Source organism: Oncorhynchus mykiss, chromosome 18 (assembly GCF_013265735.2).
Source record: "Oncorhynchus mykiss isolate Arlee chromosome 18, USDA_OmykA_1.1, whole genome shotgun sequence".
NCBI lineage: Eukaryota > Metazoa > Chordata > Actinopteri > Salmoniformes > Salmonidae > Oncorhynchus > Oncorhynchus mykiss.
In genome coordinates, this window is record NC_048582.1 from 68,399,388 (window position 1) to 68,423,543 (window position 24,156).

Here is a 24,156-nt window from a genome sequence, read left to right on the forward strand (position 1 = left end):
TTGTTGATTAGATGCTTTTATCATTAATTAGGCTATTTATTTTTAACCACATGGTCCATGTACTAGAAACTTACGGACAATATAGACACAGCAAAAATGAATTAATAGTATATATGAATAACATTTTATTTTTTAATTATTCAAATCTAATTTACCAATGTTACGATAGATTGCCATAGATTTTCTGTTTAATTATCTAAATGACTGAAAATTCCTGAAAGGAATGACATGTTACCACACACACAGCAGTATCTTTCTCCACCTCCCTGAGTGGTATTAACAGTGAGCTCTGTCTTTGTCCAACACGTCAGAGAAAACAGAGAGATTTGCATTGAGTAGAACTAAAATTATTTTCAGTCATACGGAACACTGAATGTCATACGGAACACTGAATGTCATACGGAACACTGAATGTCATACGGAACACTGAATGTCATACGGAACACTGAATGTCATACGGAACACTGAATGTGTTCTATACATTTGACATCTTTCATCATCTGCACATTTTCCTCCTAATAAACTCTTAACCAGAATCATAATATTCCTTAAAATGACTTGTTTTAATACAACCAAAAGAAAAACCCAGACACGCACATGTTTGAAACACAGAAGGTATATTTGTTATCGATTTCGGTTCAAAACAGAACAATCCATCCTCAACTAGAGGTTGTCATGCAACAGAAACAAGGGAGGAAGAAAGAGTTGTTTGTTTTTAATCTCGATCCAACTCAAGTTATTAGTTTGAGGCAGTTAGAACAGAAAAAGGTTAGGTAGGACGGTGTCGGGTAACTTTACCAAATTGTCCAGGTTTTTCCAGAAATACAAATTAGAAGAATTCCTGGAATAAGCAGGAAATCTGGGAATCTTTTTTTAAAATCAGGAGTTCTAGAAAACCTGGACATTTTGGGAACGTTACCATAATTTTGCATTAGTGGAGAAGCAAATATTCCCCACCCAACCACCAGGGGGCAGTGACCCTGGAAGCACATCAAACCACCAGGGGGCAGTGACCCTGGAAGCACATCCAACCACCAGGGGGCAGTGACCCTGGAATCACATCCAACCACCAGGGGGCAGTGAACTGGGAGCCCATAGTAGAGGTGCAGTACACATTGTGGGAAACTAGGCGTGCATTTCAAATAATATCTCCTTTCTCCTGAAGTGTGCACTCGGTAACGCTTCATTTTAAGGGACTGTAATAAATAATTTATAAGGCATTTATAAAGTGTGTGTTCACCATGTATTAATCATTAATTAACCATTTACTAATCATCAGTAAGGTCTTTTTGCAGCCCCTAATATAAAGTGAAAGCCATTTATGTAATAAATACGATATAACATGGAGTGAGCGGTGTAATTTGTCACAACATGATGGACATGCTGTTGGTAGACATTCCAGCAGTACCTGGCGATAGAACCAACGCACAACACAGGATGTTTAAGGAACTATATATACACATGTCTGAATAACTAGCTTCCTGACATTCATTTATATATTTTTATGTACATATTCTTATTCATTCCTTTACACTTGTGTGTGTATAAGGTGGTTGTTGTGTGAAATTGTTAGGTTAGATTTCTTGTTCGATATTACTGCGTGGTCGGAACTAGAAGCACAAGCATTTCGCTACACTCGCATTAACATCTGCTAACCGTGTGTATGTGACAAATACAATTTGATTTGACATTTACACATGTGGGAGTCATGATTAATACATGGCGAGAAAACGGTTTATAAATGGTTTATAAATTGTTTATTAATAGTTTATTACTAGTTTATTAATGGTTTATTAATAGTTTATTAATGGTTTATAAATGGTTTATTACCTACCCTTATACTAAAGTTTTACGGTGCGCTCATTCAGAGTCCTCTGGGCCTTGACTGTCACCAGTAGTGGAGTCTACAAGGTATAGGGCGTCACTTGGAATGCAACCTCTAAGTGATCTTTGCCTTAAAACAATTCCACTGTCTACTGTCTCGGTTAACACATTGAAAAGGAAGGTAGAACAGCACTGGGATAGAAATAATCAAGAACAGCACTGGGATAGAGATAATCAAGAACAGCACTGGGATATAGATAATCAAGAACAGCACTGGGATAGAGATAATCAAGTACAGCACTGGGATAGAGATAATCAAGAACAGCACTGGGATAGAGATAATCAAGACCAGCACTGGGACAGAGATAATCAAGAACAGCACTGGGATAGGGATAATTAAGACCAGCAGGGATAGAGATAATTAAGAACAGCAGGGATAGAGATCATTAATTAAGACCAGCAGGGATAGAGATAATATAGACCAGCAGGGATAGAGATAATATAGACCAGCAGGGATAGAGATAATCAAGACCAGCAGGGATATAGATAATCAAGACCAGCAGGGATAGAGATAATCAAGGTTAGCTGGGATAGAGATAATCAAGACCAGCAGGGATAGAGATAATCAAGCCCTTAGTGTGTTGTGCTCTGTGTCTGGCAGAAGGCAGGAGGGAGGGGGTTTGTCCCAAAGTGACACACGCGCACAAGAGTGCGCAAAGACGGCATGTCGGTGTGTCTTCTGTGTGCGGTCTGGTAGGCTGATGTAAGAGTGCTGCTGAAGAAAGTAGAGCTATGAAATGGAACTGTTTTGTGATGGGGGTTTTCGTGTGTTGTTTTGTGCACCATGCAGTGAGGCGTGTGACGACGTGGCTACTGTACTTCACCGCTCAGCGATGCGATAAAGTGTTAAAATAACTAACTTTAAATACTTATATGACATATTAATAATAAACAACACGAATGTATAATACTGTTAAAGTTTAAAGCCTGGACATGCACACAAACTGTACACACATGCACACAAAAAAAACATACACACACACACACACACACACATACATGCGTGCATACACTCGTGGCGGCTCAAATTATATGATGTGTTGCTACTGGTTTCATTGATCAAATGCATTATGGAATCACCTGATATAAATATTCTAGAATATTCCAATTTTTCCCTTCCAACGCCGAATTTTGGAATCTCCACATTCCATCTTGGACAGAGACGGACGGTTCCCAAAGACAAGTCCATGTCCATATGACAAGGAACAGTCCTCATTTCTTTCTTTTTCTTTCAATGGATTCCTCTCCCGTACTGTGTTATAATCATCTTCAATGTCAAATCAAATTAAAAACCACAACAATGAAAATAAATAAAAACAAGTAAACAACACGAGGAAAACAATATTATGTACAAAAAAAATTATAACAATAAAACAGTTAAATGAATCAATAATAACAATACATTTATAACATCAGTAATAAAAACCCAATAGCTTTCTTTACCGCGGTGAAAGATCATATATCAGAAACATCACAACTTCCTGTCCCGGTCCCATGTTCCCTCTATGAACAAACGATTAGGCAATTCCCATAGTGGATCAGAGCAAACAATACATCTACATGATACTGCCTTCTGAATGCAACAGGAGTTATAAAGACAGATATAATGTATATATATACTTGCCTATTCATTTCGTATAATGTCATATACACATGTATATACACATAAATATGGATATGAAAGTGGAAGAGGATTGGAGGAGCTGTGCCTTAATTGGAGGGAAACGGAATCTTTTGAACAGAATGATTAGAACACAGATGGCTCATGCATGGTTCTCAGGATGGAATGTTCCCTTCATTATCTTCCCCAAAATAAACAGACTTTGTAAAAATGGCAGACGGACTTTCTGACGTTGTGAGGCAGCGGAGCTCAGCGGAAATCCATCCCATTCTTCCGGAATTCCATCCCATTCTTCTAGAATTCCATCCCATTCTTCCGGAATTCCATCCCATTCTTCTGGAATTCCATCCCATTCTTCCAGAATTCCATCCTTCCGGATCCAGAGAGAGACAGTAAAACACATCGGACAACGGCTTGTTTTTTGTATTCTCAGTTGTCGTATCATCTTCTGAATAATAATGTATGCATGTCCCTTATTTCCTTAAAAAAAAAAAGTAAAGTAAAATGATCATGATTTTTGCTTTATCTCCTTTTAAAACTCTTCCTCCATCTTGTACACCAAAAATATATGAGTGATGAGAACCATCATAAACTAATTGGAGTTACTATTTCCATAGCAATCAGGGTGGGCGTGGCAGGCCAGGTGGGCGGGGTTAGAACTGGGAGGCGGAGCTGGGGTCACACTGGAGTAGCCGCACGATAGAGGGATCACTTTTGGCACCTTTAATGAACTCTTCCAGTGACAGTTTACCTGGGGGGATGGAGAGAAAAGGGAAAGAGGGAAGTGTGTGAGAGAGGGAGAGAGAGAGAGAGAGAGAGAGAGAGAGAGAGAGAGAGAGAGAGGGAGAGACAGAGAGACAGAGAGAGACAGAGAGAGAGGGAGAAAGAGAGAGAGAGACAGAGAGGGAGAGAGAGAGAGAGAGAGAGAGAGAGAGAGAGAGGGAGAGAGAGAGAGACAGAGAGTGAGAGAGAGAGAGAGAGAGAGAGAGAGAGGGAGAGAGAGAGAGAGAGAGAAAGAGAGAGAGAGAGGGAGAAAGAGAGAGAGAGACAGAGAGGGAGAGAGAGAGAGAGAGAGAGAGAGAGAGAGAGAAAGTGAGAGAGAGAGAGAGAGAGAGAGAGAGAGAGAGTGAGAGAGAGACAGAGAGACAGAGAGAGAGAGAGAGAGAGACAGAGAGTGAGAGAAAGGAAAAAAGATACAGGGAGGGGAATGTTAAAAGGAAAACAGAGGGGAGGAAGAGAAAGCAATAGGAGAACAGGAATTGAAAGAGTACACGGAATAATTGAAATACTGACACAAATACTGCTCAGACATTCTCAAAACTGTAACATGACAGTGATCCCCACCCATTCTCCCCCATCCCTTGTCCCCCCCCCCCCCCCTCTCACCATCATTATTGAGGTCCATCTGTCTGAAGATCTTGTCTGTTCTCTTCTCCGGCGTGGCCTCATCCTCCGGCATCTTCATCACAGATGACACCATCTTATAAATGGCCTGAGGAGAGAGGGAGGGAGCAAGTAAGCGAGGGAGGTAGGGAGAGGGATGGAGGTAGGGAGAGGGATGGAGAGAGGTAGGGAGAGGGATGGAGGTAGGGAGAGGGATGGAGGTAGGGAGAGGGAGAGAGAGAGGTAGGGAGAGGGATGGAGAGAGGGAGAGAGAGAGAGGTAGGGAGAGGGATGGAGGTAGGGAGAGGGATGGAGGTAGGGAGAGGGATGGAGGTAGGGAGAGGGATGGAGGTAGTGAGAGGGAGAGAGAGAGGTAGTGAGAGGGATGGAGGTAGGGAGAGGGATGAAGGTAGGGAGAGGGATGGAGGTAGGGAGCGGGATGGAGGTAGAGAGGGAGGGAGAGGGAGGGAGGTAGGGAGAGGGATGGAGGTAGAGAGGGAGGGAGAGGGAGGGAGGTAGGGAGAGGGATGGAGGTAGAGAGGGAGGGAGAGGGAGGGAGGTAGGGAGAGGGATGGAGGTAGGGAGAGGGATGGAGGTAGGGAGAGAAAGGTAGGTAGGGAGAGGGAGGGAGGTAGAGAGGGAGGGAGGTAGGGAGAGGGAGAGAGAGAGGTAGAGGTAGAGAGGGAGGGAGAGGGAAGGAGGTAGGTAGGGAGAGGGGTAGGTAGGGGGAGGGAGGTAGGTAGGTAGGGAGAGGGAGGGAGGTAGGGAGAGGGAAATAGGGAGGGAGAGGGAGGGAGGTAGGGAGAGAGAAAGAGGGAGGGAGAGGGAGGGAGGTAGGGAGGTCAGGAGGGAGAGGTAGAGAGCCACTTCTTCTTGTTTTTATCTGATAGGAGTAGAACCCGGTGTGGTCTTCTGCTGCAACAGCCCGTCTGTGACAAGGATCGATGAGGTGTGCTTTCCCGAGATGCCGTTCTGCACACCACTGTTGTACTGCGCCGTTATTTTCCTGTTTGTGGCCCATCTGTTAGCTTGCCCTATTCTTGCCATTCTTGCCAATTAGCTGTTTTCGCCCACAGGACTGCTGCTGACTGGATGTTGTTTTGTTTGTCGCACCGAAACAGGAAACCCTAGACAGTGCCGTGCGTGAAAAGTCCAGGAAGTCAGTCGTTTCTGAGATCCTGGATCCGGCATGCCCGGCGCCGAACGATCCTACCACGCTCAAAAGTCGCTTAGGTCACTAGTTTTGCCCCATTCTAACGTTCGAATGATGTCTGCCTGTTTTAATAAGCAACTACGGACATGTGACTCACTGTCTGTAGGAGTGATCATTTTCAGTGAACGGGGTGGTGTACCTGATAAGCCAGTGTAGGATAATAATAGCAATAGTTAAATAAGATAGGCCTTGACTAGAATGCAGTATATACATATGAATTGGGTAAAACAGTGTGTAAACCAGTGTTACATACAGTGGGGCAAAAAAAGTATTTATTCAGCCACCAATTGTGCAAGTTCTCCCACTTAAAAAGATGAGAGGCCTGTAATTTTCATCATAGGTACACTTCAACTATGACAGACAAAATGAGAAGAAAAAAATCGCATTGTAGGTTTTTTAATTAATTTATTTGCAAAATATGGTGGAAAATAAGTATTTGGTCACCTACAAAAAAGCAAGATTTCTTCTTTAAGAGGCTCCTCTGTCCTCCACTTGTTACCTGTATTAATGGCACCTGTTTGAACTTGTTATCAGTATAAAAGACACCTGTCCACAACCTCAAAGAGTCACACTCCAAACTCCACTATGGCCAAGACCAAAGAGCTGTCAAAGGACAACAGAAACAAAATTGTAGACCTGCACCAGGCTGGGCAGACTGAATCTGCAATAGGTAAGCAGCTTGGTTTGAAGAAATCAACTGTGGGAGCAATTATTAGGAAATGGAAGACATACAAGACCACTGATAATCTCCCTCGATCTAGGGCTCCACGCAAGATCTCACCCCGTGGGGTCAAAATGATCACAAGAACGGTGAGCAAAAATCCCAGAACCACACGGGGGGACCTAGTGAATGACCTGCAGAGAGCTGGGACCAAAGTAACAAAGCCTACCATCAGCAAGGGCATTGAAGATGAAACGTGGCTGGGCCTTTCAGCATGACAATGATCCCAAACATACCGCCCGGCAACGAAGAAGTGGCTTCGTAAGAAGCATTTCAAGGTCCTGGAGTGGCCTAGCCAGTCTCCAGATCTCAACCCCATAGAAAATCTTTGGAGGGAGTTGAAAGTCCGTATTGCCCAGCAACAGCCCCAAAACATCACTGCTCTAGAGGAGATCTGCATGGAGGAATGGGCCAAAATGCCAGCAACAGTGTGTGAAAACCTTGTGAAGACTTACAGAAAACATTTGACCTCTGTCATTGCCAACAAAGGGTATATAACAAAGTATTGAGATAAACTTTTGTTATTGACCAAATACTTATTTTCCACCATAATTTGCAAATAAATTCATAAAAAATCCTACAATGTGATTTTCTAATTTTGTCTGCCATAGTTGAAGTGTACCTATGATGAAAATTACAGGCCTCTCTCATCTTTTTAAGTGGGAGAACTTGCACAATTGGTGGCTGACTAAATATTTTTTTTGCCCCACTGTGTAACTATGTACATAGGGCAGCATTCTCTAAGGTACAGGGCAGGATACTGGGCAGATGCCGGCTAGTGGAGACAGTCTGATGGCCTGGAGATAGAAGCTGTTTCTCAGTCTCTTTGTCCCAGCTTTGATGCACCTGTACTGTCTCCATCTTCTAGATGGTAGCGGGGTGAACAGGCAGTGGCTCGGGTGGCTGAGGTCCTTAATGATCTACTAGATGGTAGCGGGGTGAACAGGCAGTGGCTCGGGTGGCTGAGGTCCTTAATGATCTACTTCGCCTTCCTGTGACACCGAGTGCTGTAGATGTCCTGAAGAGCAGGCAGTGTGCCTCCGATGATGAGTTGGGCTGATCACACCACCCTCTGGAGAGCAGACGGTGCAGTTGCCGTACCAGGCGGTGATACAGCCTGACAAGATGCTCTCAATGGTGCTTCTATAGAAGTTTCTGAGGGTCTTGGGGGCCAAGCATAATTTCTTCAGCCTCCTGAAGTTGAAGAGGAGCCGTTGCACCTTCTTCAACACACTGTCTGCGTGAATGGAACATTTCAGTTTGTCCAGTGATTTGCACTTGAAGCTTTTCTCTCTTCTGTTTACAGTGTAACTCCCTTCTCTCTCTCTATAGCTAGCTCTCTCTCTCTCTCCACCCCCTTCATCACCCCACATCCATCTCCCTCTCTCTCTATAGCTAGCTCTCTCTCTCTCGCCACCCCCTTCATCACCCCTCATCCATCTCTCTCTCTCTCAATCCCGCCATCCTCAGTGATAATATCTTGGCCTCTCCCTCTCCTTGCCTCCACCTCCCCTCCCTTCTCCTCTCTCGTTTTCTTATTTCCTCTTTCTCGCCTCCTTTCCTCTCCCTCTCTCCTCCCTCTCCTCTCCTCTCCTCTGTCTCTCCTCCTCTCATTCAGCAGAGCAGAACCTCAGTGAGCCCGGGGATAATCCCAGTATTCTGCACACTCAGGGATAAACCCTGGTTAAATTTAACTCACTAATCCTGGAGCACACAGCGCTTGCAACTCAGTACAATACAGAACCATCTCTCTCTTTCTTTTCCCCATTTTAATCTATTCTCTCTATCTATTCTATCTATGTACCCCAATCTGTCTCTCTCTCACTCTCTCTTGTAACTGTCTCCTAAACTGGTATCGACTTCCCAGTTCCAACAAAAACTCGAAAGAACCACACAACACCGTAATTCCCGACCCAAAATATTCATGACCAACCTCTTCACTGGCCAGCTAACGAAACAATGTTCCTTCGAGCCATCTGACGAATAAAAAAAAAAATAATAATAAAAAAACTACATTCTGTATTAAATCCTGATTGTGTTGTGTTTCCACTTCACTCGGTCTGCTCCACTTAGATCCTAAGAATCTGTCACTTGACACTAGCATCTCCAACAACCACGCTGACAGCAAACGATGCAACGGTCAGCCCTTCCTTCTATTGGATTGTGCGGCCAAAAAAATCTCCCCACTAGGGGGCAGACTTCTTCACTTCTATCTGCCAATCTGAGAATCCGTTGCATTATTTATTATCATTATTGTCACCAAAGCCCCATATACTACCCACCACTGCGACCTGTACGCTCTCGTTGGCTGGCCCTCGCTTCATACTCGTCGCCAAACCCACTGGCTCTAGGTCATCTACAAGAACCTGCTCGGTAAAGTCCCCCCTTATCTCAGCTCGCTGGTCACCATAGCAGCACCCACCTGTAGCACGCGCTCCAGCAGGTATATCTCTCTGGTCACCCCCAAAACCAATTCTTACTTTGGCCGCCTCTCCTTCCAGTTCTCTGCTGCCAATGACTGGAACGAACCACAAAAATCTCTGAAACTGGAAACACTTATCTCCCTCACTAGCTTTAAGCACAGCTTAAAGCACAGAGCAGCTCACAGATTACTACACCTGCACATAGCCCATCTATAATTTAGCCCAAACAACTACCTCTCCCCTACTGTATTTATTTATTTATTTAGCTCCTTTATTTCTATCTCTACTTTGCACATTCTTCCACTGCAAATCAACCATTCCAGTGTTTTACTTGCTATATTGTATTTACTTTGCCACCATGGCCTTTTTTTTGCCTTTACCTCCCTTATCTCACCTTATTTGCTCACATCGTATATAGACTTGTTTATACTGTATTATTGACTGTATGTTTGTTTACTCCATGTGTAACTCTGTGTCGTTGTATGTGTCGAACTGATTTGCTTTATCTTGGCCAGGTCACAATTGTAAATGAGAACTTGTTCTCAACTTGCCTAACCTGGTTAAATAAAGGTGAAATAAATCAAATAAAATCAATTTGTCCAGATTTTTACCATATGACAGCATTAGTCCTAATCCCTTATACAGGGATGGTTTGAGGTGAACGGTTTCAGTACAGTTGTAGCAGTAAGATAGTGGATGCAACCGATCAAGCGCTAAACCGATCAAGCGATGAGGTGAACGGTTTCAGTTCAGTTCGATAGTAACACACTAACGGTGAAAAGTGTGAGAACACCGACTCATTCAAGGCTTTTTCTTTATTTTTTAAACACTACATTGTAGAATAATAGTGAAGACATCAAAACTAGAGTGTGCAAATTTGTTTAACACTTTTTTTGCTACTAGATGATTTCATATGTGTTATTTTATAGGTTTGATGTCTTCACTGTTATTCTACAATGTAGAAAATAGTGAAACTAAAGAAAACCCCTTTAAAACATTTGACTGATTCTGTACATTAAACAGATTAAGTTTACAATGGTTGCAGCTGTTAAACTAGTTGTTGACATGCTTTTGGGTTCATTTTAAGGTTAAAGGTTTTAATACAGTAGGATAGTAGTATATTTAAGCAATATGGCATGAAGGGGTGTGGTTTATGGCATGAAGGGGTGTGGTATATGGCCTGAAGGGGTGTGGTTTATGGCCTGAAGGGGTGTGGTTTATGGCCTGAAGGGGTGTGGTTTATGGCCTGAAGGGGTGTGGTATATGGCCTGAAGGGGTGTGGTATATGGCCTGAAGGGGTGTGGTATATGGCCTGAAGGGGTGTGGTACATGGCCTGAAGGGGTGTGGTACATGGCCTGAAGGGGTGTGGTATATGGCCTGAAGGGGTGTGGTACATGGCCTGAAGGGGTGTGGTACATGGCCTGAAGGGGTGTGGTATATGGCCTGAAGGGGTGTGGTATATGGCCTGAAGGGGTGTGGTACATGGCATGAAGGGGTGTGGTATATGGCCTGAAGGGGTGTGGTACATGGCCTGAAGGGGTGTGGTATATGGCCTGAAGGGGTGTGGTATATGGCCTGAAGGGGTGTGGTACATGGCCTGAAGGGGTGTGGTATATGGCCTGAAGGGGTGTGGTATATGGCCTGAAGGGGTGTGGTACATGGCCTGAAGGGGTGTGGTACATGGCCTGAAGGGGTGTGGTAAATGGCCTGAAGGGGTGTGGTATATGGCCTGAAGGGGTGTGGTATATGGCCTGAAAGGGTGTGGTATATGGCCTGAAGGGGTGTGGTATATGGCCTGATACACCACGGCTAAGGGATGGTTTTAGGCACGAGGTGACGCGGAGTGCCTGGATAGTCCTAAACCGTGGTATATTGACCATATATCACAACCCCCAGAGGTGCCTTATTGCCATTTAAAAAAACTGATTATCAACGTCATGAGAGCAGTAATAAAGCATGTTTTTTGTCACACTCGTGGTATATGGTCTGATATACCACTGCTTTCAGCCAATCAGCATTCAGGGTTCGAACCACCCAGTTTATAATGCAAATATATAAAGCTTTACTGTTGTATTGTATATTTTCAGGATGTCCATATGGTCACTGACCGGTAATTCTCAGAGTAAAAGGGACAATACTAGTCTCACGCCATACGACAGAGGGTTTAACGCACACTTCTGTTAACACTCTCGCTTCCTGAATGCCGACGTTGCAAAGATTCTACTTTTATTTTCTATCTATCTAAATACAAAGCTGGAATCACCCAGGTCATGGTTTTAAAAAGGCTTATTTTTTAGGAAAGTTACTTTTTTCTTTCTCTTCGCGTGATAATCTGGCCAATGACACATAGAGCGGGGTGGCGATGACGGCCCAGTACGTCACTGGGACCGTGCTGCCACTCATCCAGGACATCTACTACTTGGAAGTACGAGCTGTTCACTCCCTTACCGTCTGGCCGACAGTAAGGGAGTGAACAGCTCGTGGCTGGGGGGCGTGGGGTCCTTGATTATGTTTGGGGTCTGTCACCCTATGGGCCCTAGTGAAATTATCCTGTAGGATCTCCATCATGACTGATGTGTCTATTCTCCTGTAGGATCTCCATCATGACTGGTGTGTCTATTCATCAAATCAATCAAACTGAAATGTAATTCATAAATCCCTTTTTCACATCAGCAGTGCTTTACAGAAACCAGGCCTAAAACCCCATAAGAGCAAGCAATGTAGAGGAAGAAGCACGACGGCTGAGAACAACTACCTAGAAGGCAGGAACCTAGGAAGAAACCTAGAGAGGAAGCAGGAGGAAGTATTCAACCACGTTTAAATGAGAAACATTGATTACTAAAACGAGCTGGGCAAGCTGGAGCAGAAACTGAAGTGGACCTCCTCACCTGTACGACCTCCACCAGGACTACAAATCCCATGTCTCACCTGTACGATCTCCAACATCTCATCACGGCTGATGTACCCATTCCCATCCAGGTCATACATGCTGAAGGCCCACTTCAGTTTCTGCTCCAGCTTTCCCCGTGACGTGACACTCAGCGCGATGATGAACTCCCGGAAGTCGATGGTGCCGTCGTTGTTGGTGTCAAACGTTCGGAAGACGTGCTCGGCGAACTTGGAGGCATCTCCGTACGGGAAGAAGTTGGCGTAGATCTTCTTGAACTCCTCCACGTTCAGGTTGCCGCTGGGACAGTCCTTCAGAAAGCCCTAAGGAGAGATAGAGATAGTGTGAGAAAGAGAGAACAGAGAGAGAGTGTGAGAAAGAGAGAACAGAGAGAGAGAGACAGAGAGAGAGAGAGAGAGAGTGTGAGAAAGAGAGAACAGAGAGAGAGAGTGTGAGGAAGAGAGAACAGAGAGAGAGAGCGAGAGAGAGACAGAGAGAGAGAGTGTGAGGAAGAGAGAACAGAGAGAGAGAGCGAGAGAGAGACAGAGAGAGAGAGTGTGTGAGAAAGAGAGAACAGAGAGAGAGAAAAGTGAGAGAGAGAGAACAGAGAGAGAACAGAGAACAGAGAGAGAACAGAAAGAGAGAGAGAGAGAGAGAGTGTGAGAAAGAGAGAACAGAGAGAGAGAAAAGTGAGAGAGAGAGAACAGAGAGAGAGAAAAGTGAGAGAGAGAGAACAGAGAGAGAGAGAGAACAGAGAACAGAGAGAGAACAGAAAGAGAGAGAGAGAGACCTTTTGTAGCCCTCGGTCCATTACCAACCCCAGCAGATAGTACATCATTCTCTGAAAACAGACTTTATGTCCAGCATCCATCAAGTTCCAGGTTTTATTAGTCATATTTACAGTATACACACAGTACACACCATCCAACCCAATGTTGACTTGCAGGTTCCCTCTTAACAACTAAACAACAATAAGAACATATAAAATATAAGAAGAGGAACTTAAAGTAAATGGCTCAGTAGAATATAACATTTTTATTATAAATACAATAAAAGAATAAACATTTGATCACAAGCATAAATCAAATCAAATGTGATTTGTCACATACAGGTGTAGACTAACAGTGAAATGCTTATTATTAAACTTATGGATCCTTTTCCAAACAATACAGAGTTAAGATAAAGATGTATTTTTTTTTAAATACATAAACAAATGAATATAGTAACACGAGGAATAAATACACAGTGAACAACGAATAATAATAACAAATAAAAGTAACAAATCAAATCAAATTGTATTTCTTACATACGCCTAATACAACATGCTGTAGACCTGTAACTCCCTGTCGAAGGCCATGCAGCTAAAACGAGTTTTTAAACTTCGTTTCTATTGAACATGCCATACAAATAAAGATATTTTAATTGATTATACGAAGAGTGCCTTGGCCCTCCCTTTCTTTCTGATGACCGTGAAATGCTTCCTTAAGAGACCTTACAAGCCCAACAGGAAGTAGAAAGTACCATGGCTATATACAGGAAGTAGAAAGTACCATGGCCATATAAAGGAAGTAGAAAGTACCATGGCAAAATACAGGAAGTAGAAAGTACCATGGCAAAATACAGGAAGTAGAAAGTATCATGGCCATATACAGGAAGTAGAAAGTACAATGGCCATATACAGGAAGTAGAAAGTACCATGGCCATATACAGGAAGTAGAAAGTACCATGGCTATATACAGGAAGTAGAAAGTACCATGGCTATATACAGGAAGTAGAAAGTACCATGGCTATATACAGGAAGTAGAAAGTACCATGGCTATATACATGGAGTACCAGCACCGAGTCGATGTGCAGGGGTACGCTATAATTGAGGTACCTTTGAACATATATCCAGCGCCTTCAGAAAGTATTCAGACCCCTTGACTTTTTCCACATTTTGTTAGGTTACAGCCTTATTCTAAAATGGATGAAAAAAATTAATAAATCCTCATCAATCTACACACAATTCCCAATTTTTGCAAATGTATCAAAAATAAAAACATAAATACTTTATTTCATAAGCATTCAGACCCTTTGCTATGAGACTCAAATTGAGCTCAGGTGCATCCTGTTTCAATTGATCATCCTTGAGATGTTTCTACAACTTGATTGGAGTCCACCTGTGGAAAATTCAATTGATTGGACATGATTTGGAAAGGCACACACCTGTCTATATAAGGTCCCACAGTTGACAGTGCATGTCAGAGCAAATACCAAGTCATGAGGTTAAAGGAATTGTCCGTAGAGCTTCGAGACAGGATTGTGACGAGGCATAGATCTGGGGAAGGGTACCAACAATATCTACAGCATTGAAGGTCCCCAAGAACACAGTGGCCTCCATAATTCTTAAATGGAAGAAGTTTGGAACAACCAAGACTCCTCCTAGAACTGCCCACCCAGCCAAACTGACCAATCAGGGGGAGAAGGGCCTTGGTCAGGGAGGTCACCAAGAACCTGATGGTCACTCTGACAGAGCAAAGTTTGTGGTCATACGCACATCCTTAAAGACATAGGTGCTGGGCTAATGAAGAATACTAGCATAGAACAACTCCCTGACAGAGCTCCAGAGTTCCTCTGTGGAGATGGGAGAACCTTCCAGAAGGACAACCATCTCTCTACCAATCAGGCCTTTATGGTAGAGTGGCCAAGGATAAGCCACTCCTCAGTAAAAGGCACATGACAGCCCTCTTGGAGTTTGCCAAAATGGACCTAAAGGACTCTCAGACCATGAGAAACAAGATTCTCTGGTCTGATGAAACCAAGATTGAACTCTTTGCCCTGAATGCCAAGCATCATGTTTGTAGGAAACCTGGCACCATCCCTACGTTAAAGCATGGTGGTGGCAGAATCATGCTGAGGGGATGTTTTTCAGTGGCAGGGACTGGGAGACCAGTCAGGATCGAGGGAAAGGTAAACAGAGCAAAGAACAGAGAGATCCTTGGTGAAAACCTGCTTTGGAGCGCTCAGGACCTCAGACGGGTTCACCTTCCAACAGGACAACGACCCTAAGCACACAGCCAAGATAACGCAGGAGTGGCTTCGGGACAAGTCTCTGAATGTCCTTGAGTGGCCCAGCCAGAGACCGGACATGAACCCGATCGAGCATCTCTGGAGAGACCTGAAATCAATCAAATCAAATGTATTTATAAAGCCCTTCAGACATCAGCTGATGTCACAAAGGCAACAGGATAGATAATAGACAGTAACAGCAGTATACTGTAGGTAGGGGTAAAGTGACTAGGCAACAGGGTAGATCATAGACAGTAACAGCAGTGTATTTGGTGTCTGAATGTGTGTGTTGGTGTGTGTGTAAGTGTGTGTGTTGATGTGTCTAAGTGTGTGCGTTGGTGTGTGTAAGTGTGTGTGTTGGTGGGTGTAAGGGTGTGTGTTGGTGTGTGAATGTGTGTGTTAGTGTGTGGCGCCAGTATGCGTGTGTTGGGATGTCCGTGTAATTATCTGTGAGTGTGTTGGGTAGAGTCCAGTGTGTTGGGTAGAGTCCAGTGTGTTGGGTAGAGTCCAGTGTGTTGGGTAGAGTCCAGTGTGTTGGGTAGAGTCCAGTGTGTTGGGTAGAGTCCAGTGTGTTGGGTAGAGTCCAGTGTGTTGGGTAGAGTCCAGTGTGTTGGGTAGAGTCCAGTGTGTTGGGTAGAGTCCAGTGTGTTGGGTAGAGTCCAGTGTGTGTGTATAGAGTCCGTGCAAGAGAGTTAGTGGGTCAATGCATTTAGTTTGGGTAGCCATTTGATTAGCTAAAAGTAAAAGCTGTTCAGGGTCCTGTTGTTTTCAGACTTGGTGCACTGGTACCGCTTGCCGTGAGGTAGCAGAGAGAACAGGCTTGGGTGCCTGGAGTCTTTGACACTTTTTTGGGGGGGGCATCCTCTGACACCGCCTGGTGTAGAGGTCCTGGATGGTAGGGAGCTTGGCCCCAGTGATGTACTGGGCCGTTCGCACTACCCTCTGTAGCGCCATGCAGTCGCCGTACCAAGTGGTGATGCAGCCAGTCAAGATGCTCTCGATGGCACTGCTGTATACATTTTTTGAGGAGCTGAGGGCCCATGGCAAGTTTTTTCAGCCTCCTGAGGGGGAAGAGGCACTGGCATTCCCTCTTCACGACTGTGTTGGTGTCTGTGGAGCATGTTAATTCCTTAGTGATGTGAACACAGAGGAACTTAAAGCTCTCGACCCAAATCCACTACAGCCTCGTCGATGTGGATGGGGGCGTGCTCGCCCCTCCATTTCCTGTAGTCCACAATGAGCTCCTTTGTCCTGCTGACGTTGAGGGAGAGGTTGTTGTCCTGGCACCACACGGCCAGATCTCTGACGTCCTCCCTATAGGCTGCCTCATCATCGACGGTGATCAAGCCTAGCAACTTGGTGTCGTCAGCAAACTTAATGATGGTGTTGGAGTCATATTTGGCAACGCAGTTGTTGGTGAACAGGGAGTACAGGAGGGGACTAAGCACAAGCCCCTGAGGGGCCACCGTGTTGATGGTAGGCGTGGTGGATGTGTCGTTGCCAACCCTTACCACCTGGGAGTGGCCCGTCAGGAAATCCAGGATCCAGTTACAGAGGGAGATGTTTAGTCCTTAGCTTAGTGATGAGCTTGGTGGGCACTATGGTGTTGAACGCTGAGCTGTAGTCAATGAACAGCATTCTCACATAGGTGTTCATTTTGTCCAGGTGGGAAAGGGCAGTGTGGAGTGCAATAGAGATTGCATCATCTGTGGGTCTGTTCGGGCGGTTTACGAATTTAAATGGGTCCAGGGTTTCTGGGATGATGGTGTTGATGTGAGCCATGACCAGCCTTTCAAGTATAATACAGGAAGGAACCATTTATAGTCAAATAGTTACACATGTTTTGGGGAAAGGGAGAATGGGGGGTAAAGTGTAACATTGTGCAGTATTTAGCAATAATAATAAGAGACCGGAAGCAGCAGATGCAATGTGTGTGTGTAGCTTGTGTGTGTGTGTGTGTGTGTGTGTGTGTCTGTAGCGTGTGTGTGTGTGTGTATGTGTGTCTGTGTGTGTGTGTAGCTTGTGTGTGTGTGTGTGTGTGTGTGTGTGTGTGTGTGTGTATGTGTGTCTGTGTGTGTGTGTAGCTTGTGTGTGTGTGTGTGTGTGTGTGTGTGTGTGTGTGTGTGTGTGTGTAGCTTGTGTGTGTGTGTGTGTGTGTGTCTGTAGCGTGTGTGTGTGTGTGTGTGTGTGTGTGTGTGTGTGTGTGTGTGTGTGTGTGTGTGTGTGTGTGTGTGTGTGTGTGTCTGTACTGTGTGTGTGTGTGTATGTGTGTGTCTGTGTGTGTGTGTGTGTGTGTGTTAAGGTGTGGAGAATCAGAGCAGGTGGTCAGTCCAGTTCAAGTGTTCAGCAGTCTGAGCCCAGAGGGGGCCAGGGTGCCATTTGGGATGCAGCCCCAGCCTGTTGATGAAGAGGATGGGTAGAGGAAGAGGACAGATAGGTGACAGCTCCATATGCTTGTTGTTAAGTTGCTCAGGGCACCATGATGTTTCTTCCATCATGAGAAGATTTCTGGTCCAAATCTCAGCATGATAAGACGACAGTTGGCTGATGAACTACCTCATCACTGAACGCACGTGTGTGTGTGTGTGTGTGTGTGTGCGTGTGCGTGCGCGTGCGTCTGTGTGTGTGTGTGTGTGTGTGTGTGTGCGTGCGCGTGTGTCTGTGTGTGTGCGTGTGTGTGTGTGTCTGTGTGTGTGTGTGTGTGTGTGTGTGTGTGTGGTTTTCTGAATAATAAATGTATGAATAAGTGCTGTTGCAAGTATGGCTCCATTACCACCCGTCTGACCTCTGGGGTTAGGGGTTAGGGGTTAGGGGTAAGGGGTTAGAGGTTAGGGGTTAGGGGTAAGGGGTTAGGGGTTAGGGGTGAGGGGTTAGGGGTAAGGGGTTAAGGGTTAGGGGTTAGGGGTAAGGGGTTAGGGGTAAGAGGTTAGGGGTAAGGGGTTATGGGTTAGGGGTTCGGGGTTAGGTGTTAGGGGTTAGGGGTTAGGGGTTAGAGGTTAGGGGTAAGGGGTTAGGGGTTAGAGGTTAGGGGTTAGGAGTTAGGAGTTAGGGGTAAGAGGTTAGGGTTTAGGGGTTAGGAGTTAGGGGTAAGGGCTAAATGGTTAGGGGTTAGGGGCTAGGGGTTAGGGGTAAGGGCTAAATGGTTAGGGGTTAGGGGTAAGGGCTAAATGGTTAGGGTATAGGGGTTAGGGGTTAGGGGTAAGGGGTTAGGGGTTAGGGGTAAGGGGTTAGGGGTTAGGGGTAAGAGGTTAGGGATTAGGGGTTAGGAGTTAGGGGTAAGGGCTAAATGGTTAGGGGTTAGGGGTTAGGGGTAAGGGGTGAGGGGTGAGGGATGAGGGGTTAGGGGTGAGGGGTAAGGGGTTGGGGGTAAGGGGTTAGGGGTAAGGGGTAAGGGGTACGGGGTTAGGGGTACGGGGTTAGGGGTAAGGGGTACGGGGTAAGGGGTACGGGGTTAGGGGTAAGGGGTTAGGGGTAAGGGGTTAGGGGTACGGGGTTAGGAGTAAGGGGTTAGGGGTTAGGGGTGAGGGGTAATAGGTTAGAGGTAAGGGGTTAGGGGTTAGGGGTAAGGGGTTAGGGGTGAGGGGTGAGGGGTAAGGTGTTAGGGGTGAGGGGTTAGGGGTGAGGGGTTAGGGGTACGGGGTTAGGGGTACGGGGTTAGGGGTACGGGGTTAGGGGTAAGGGGTACGGGGTTAGGGGTTAGGGGTAAGGGGTTAGGGGCAAGGGGCAAGGGGTTAGGGGTTAGGGGTAAAGGGTACGGGGTAAGGGGTTAGGGGTATGGGGTTAGGGGTTAGGGGTAAGGGGTTAGGGGTTAGGGGTAAGGAGTATGGGGTTAGGGGTAAGGGGTAAGGGGTAAGGGCTTAGGGGTAAGGGGTTAGGGGTAAGGTCACAAAACATTCTGCCGAGCTCCCTACCACTAGAATGAACCATATGCATCTTCTAGCGATCTACTGATAGGACAGGCACCTGTCAGTCACAAAGCAAGAAACACTGCTGGTATGATAGTCTGCTGTCTGTCCCGCCTCCTGGTGCCTGTTGGCAGTGTGATTGGTTGCAGTCGTATTTCTTTACACAGAGGAGGGGGGAGAGCATGATGCTCCTGCATTTTCTCTTTCAGTGAATTTCAGGGCTTTACAGTGCCACCATTTTACCCCCCCCCCCCCGCTCCAAAAAAATGTATAAATTAAATTGGACGTGATAAATGAAAATGTATTTATAGCAAAACAATTTGCTGCCATAGCTATTAAGTATTTCCGCTGTTTTGTTTCATAGCTGGTAGCTAATCAACACAAAGAAGCAAAGAACTACATTTCGAGTCCCATATATCCCACCTCGCACGCAGAAACAGTGCTAGCCCAAAGGCCGGGAATAAACTCATATCCCCGAGGACTGGTTCGTACCTAAAACATCCTCCATTCAGGCTCCAAAGGCGTTGATTTCCTCCTTAACTAGATTTAAACCAAGTTTAAACCAAGTTTAATTCTCCTGCTGACTTCATTGGTGGTCAGAGATTCTGTCACAATCGTGTGTATAGGTGGCAGGGAAGTCAGGCGCAGAAGAATTAAACTTGGTAAAATGGAATAATTTAATAAAACAAACGTAACTCCGAAACCATAAATACAAATGAAAAGAATTGGGTACGAGGACCCGTCACGCACCAAATACAAAACAACACGAACTGGACATAAAACAATCTCTGACAAAGACATGATGGGAAACAGAGGGTTAAATACACAACAGGTAATGAATGGGATTAAAACCAGGTGTGTGGGAAGACAAGAAAAAAACAATGGAAAATGAAAAATGGATCAATGATGGCTAGAAGACCGGTGACGTCGACCGCCGAGCACCGCCCCGAACAAGTAGAGGCATTGACTTCGGCAGAAGTCATGACAAGCAGTGAATTTCAAACACAGATTTAACCACAAAGAGGTTTTTCAAGGCCTTGCAAAGAAGGGCACCTATTGGTAGATGGGTAAAAAAAGAAAAAAAAGCAGACATTGAATATCCCTTTGAGCATGGTGAAGTTATGAATTACACTTTGGTGTAATGATGGTGAATCAATACACCCAGTCACTACAAAGATACAGGAGTCTTTCCTAACTCAGTTGCCGGAGAGGAAGGAAACTGCGTTTAATGGCTGTGATAGGAGAAAACTGAGGATAGATCAACAACATTGTAGTTGCGCCACAATAATAACCTAAATGACAGAGTGAAAATAAGGAAGCCTGTAAAGAATGAAAATATACCAAAACATTTATCCTATTTGCAACAAGGCACTAAAGTAATACTGTACGAAATGTGGCAAAAAATATATATATTTATGTTCTGAATACAAAGAGTTATGTTTAAGGCAAATCCAACACAACACCTCACTGAGTCCCACTATTCATATTTTCAAGCATGGTGGTGGCTGCCTCATGTTATGGGTATGTTTGTCATCGGCAAGGACAAGGCAGTTTTTTTAGGATGAAATTGAACGGAATAGAGCAAAGCACAGACAAAATCCTAGAGGAAAACCTGGTTCAGTCTGCTTTCCAACAGATACTGGGAAACAAATTCACCTTTCAGCAGGACAATAGCCTAAAACAGAAGGCCAAATCTACACTGGTGTTGCTTACCAAGATGACATTGAATGTTCCTGAGTGGCTTAATTACAGTTTTGACTTAAATTGGCTTGAACATCTATGGCAAGGCTTTAATTTCTAGAAATGATCAACAACCAACTTGACAGAGCTTGAAGCATTTTTTAAAAGAACAATGTGCAAATATTCTACAATCCAGGTGTGCAAAACTGAAACCATATCATGACTAAGACTTGGCATCTATAAGGTCTTATTTATGCATACATCTAAGCAATGACATGAGATAAATATATTCCATGTCTATTTACATTAGGCCAGCAGCCACTAAGGTGCAGGGTTGAGTAACCTGGTGGTAGCCGACTAGTGACAGTGACTAAGTTCCGGGCAGGGTACTGGGTGGAGGCCGACTAGTGACAGTGACTAAGTTCAGGGCAGGGTACTGAGTGGAGGCCGACTAGTGACAGTGACTAAGTTCAGGGCAGGGTACTGGGACGAAGCCCGACTAGTGACAATGACTATGTTCCGGGCAGGGTACTGGGTGGAGGCCGACTAGTGACAGTGACTAAATTCAGGGCAGGGTACTGGGTGGTAGCCGACTAGTGACAGTGACTAAGTTCCGGGCAGGGTACTGGATGGAGGCCGACTAGTGACAGTGACTAAGTTCCGGGCAGGGTACTGAGTGAAGGCCGACTAGTGACAGTGACTAAGTTCCGGGCAGGGTACAGGGTGGAGGCCGACTAGTGACAGTGACTAAGTTCCGGGCAGGGTACTGGGTGGAGGCCGACTAGTGACAGTGACTAAGTTCCGGGCAGGGTACTGGGTGGAGGCCGACTAGTGACAGTGACTAAGTTCAGGGCAGGGTACTGGGTGGAGGCCGACTAGTGACAGTGACTAAGTTCCGGGCAGGGTACTGAGTGGAGGCCGACTAGTGACAGTGACTAAGTTCAGGGCAGGGTACTGGGTGTAGGCCGGCTAGTGATGGCATTTGCCTGGGCCGCTGTGCGCACTGTGAGTGAAGTGCTAAAATATACAGGCATAGAAGTTGGTCTAATTTACCCAAAAGCCTACTAAAGTGTGACTTTGTCCTTCTGTTTCCTAGCTATTTAAATTGTTTTGTTCACACACTAGGTTGTTAATCAATGATAGTTTGAGTTTGCTTAACTGCTACGAGCATAGGGATAATTTAATCTCCGATAGACAGAACCTGTGTGAAGCTATCCACAATAAGGATTAGCCACAATAGTCCTACGCAGTTGCCATACCAGGCGGTGATGCAACCGGTCAGGATGCTCTCTATGGTGCAGCTGTATAACTTGTTTGAGGATCTGGGGAACCAAATCTTCAGTCTCCTAATGGGGAAACAGTTGTTGTCGTGCCCTCTTCACAACAGTCTTGGTGTGTTTGGACCATGATAGTTTGTTGGTGATGTGGACACCAAGGAACTTGAAACTCTCAACCCACTCCACTCCAGCCCCGTTGATGTTAACGGGGGCCTGTTCGGTCTGCCTTTTCCTGTAGTCCACGATCAGCTCCTTTGCCTTGTTCACATTGAGGGAGAGGTTGTTGTCCTGGCACCACACTGCCAGTTCCCTGACCTCCTCCCTATAGGCTGTCTCATCAATGTCAGTGATCAGGCCTACCACTGTTATGCCGTCAGCAAATTTAATGATGTTGTTGGAGTCTTGTTTGGCCACACAGTCATGGGTGAACAGAGAGGACAGGAGGGGACTAAATACGCACCCCGGAGGTTCCCCACTGTTGAGGATCAGCGTGGCAGATGTGTTCTTGCCAACCCTTACCACCTGGGGGCGGCCCATCAGGAAGTCCAGGATCCAGTTGCAGAGGGAAGTGTTTAGACTCAGGGTCCTTAGCTTAGTGATGAGCTTCGTGGGCAGTATGGTATTGAACGCTGAGCTGTAGTCAATGACCAGAATTTTCACATAGCTGTTCCTGTCCAAGTGGGAAAGGGCAGTGTGGAGTGCGATTGAGATTGCGTCATCTGTGGATCTGTTGGGGCTGTATGCGAATTGGAGTAGGTCTAGGGGATGCTGTTGATGTGAGCCATAACCAGCCTTTCAAAGCACTTCATGGATACAGACGTGAGTGCTACGGGGCGCTAATCATTTAGACAGTTTACCTTCGCTTTCTTGGACACAGGGACTATGGTGGTCTGCTTGAAACATGTTGGTATTACAGACTCGGTCAGGGAGAGGTTGGTCCGCGCATGCTTAGATTACACCTCCTGGTAATCCATCTGGCCCCGCGGCTTTTTGAATGTTTACCCTTTTAAAGGTCTTGCTCACATCGGCTACCGAGAGCATTATCACACAGTCCTCCAGAACAGCTGGTGCTCTCGTGCATGCTTCATGCTTCATGCATTTAGCTCGTCTGGTAGGCTCGCATCACTGGGCAGCTCACATCTGGGTTTCCCTTTGTAGTCCGTAATAGTTTTCAAGCCCTGCCACATCCGACGTGCATCAGAGCCGGTGTAGTAGGATTATTGACTGTATTACTGTATTGACTCTTTGCTTGTTTGATGGTTCGTCTGAGGGCATAGCGGGATTTCATATAAGCGTCCGCATTAGTCTCCCGCTCCTTGAAATCGACATTAGCTAAATGTGGCTGTTGCCTGTAATCCATGGCTTCTGGTTGGGATATGTACGTACAGTCACTGTGGGGACGACATCATCGATGCACTTATTGATGAAGGCGATGGCTGAGGTGGTATACTCCTCAATGCCATTGGATGAATGCCGGAACATATTCCAGTCTGTGCAAAACAGTCCTGTAGCTTAGCATCAGCGTCATCTGACCACTTCTGTATTGAGCGAGTCACTGGTACTTCCTGCTTAATTTTTTGCTTGTAAGCAGGAATCAGTAGGATATACTTATGGTCAGATTTGCCAAATGGAGGGCGGGGGAGAGCTTTGTACTCATCTCTGTGTGTGGAGTAAAGGTGGTCTAGAGTTATTTTTCCTCTGGTTAAACATCTCATCCATTCTAGAGGGACTTAGATTCATTGTCCCTGTATTTATCTGTCATAGGAGATTGAGGGTAAGAGGTTAAATATCATATAACATAGATAAAAGATGCAATTTAAAGAGCTGATTATTCCAGTATGTATCTTTCAGTCGTGGTTTCCCTGGTTATTCCAGTATGTATCGTTTCAGTAGTGGTTTCCCTGGTTATTCCAGTATGTATCGTTTCAGTTGTGGTTTCCCTGGTTATTCCAGCATGTATCGTTTCAGTCGTGGTTTCCCTGGTTATTCCAGTATGTTTCTTATTAGTAGTGGTTTCCGTGGTTATTCCAGTATGTTTCTTATTAGTAATGGTTTCCCTGGTTATTCCAGTATGTTTCTTATTAGTAGTGGTTTCCCTGGTTATTCCAGTATG

General features: G+C 45.3%; 1 protein-coding gene across 1 annotated transcript in view; it reads right to left on the reverse strand.

The window, feature by feature from the left end:
* Positions 1-596: 596 nt before the first annotated feature.
* The window catches only part of LOC110496749 (hippocalcin-like protein 1), a 69,344-nt gene continuing 45,784 nt past the window's right edge, over positions 597-24,156 (reverse strand). The window contains exons 3-5 of the mRNA XM_036953599.1: positions 12,175-12,456; positions 4,892-4,997; positions 597-4,256 (exon numbers count right to left, since the gene is read on the reverse strand). Coding sequence (XP_036809494.1) covers positions 4,159-4,256; positions 4,892-4,997; positions 12,175-12,456 — 486 coding nt within the window. The 3' untranslated portion in view covers positions 597-4,158. The remainder of the gene's footprint in view (positions 4,257-4,891; positions 4,998-12,174; positions 12,457-24,156) is intronic.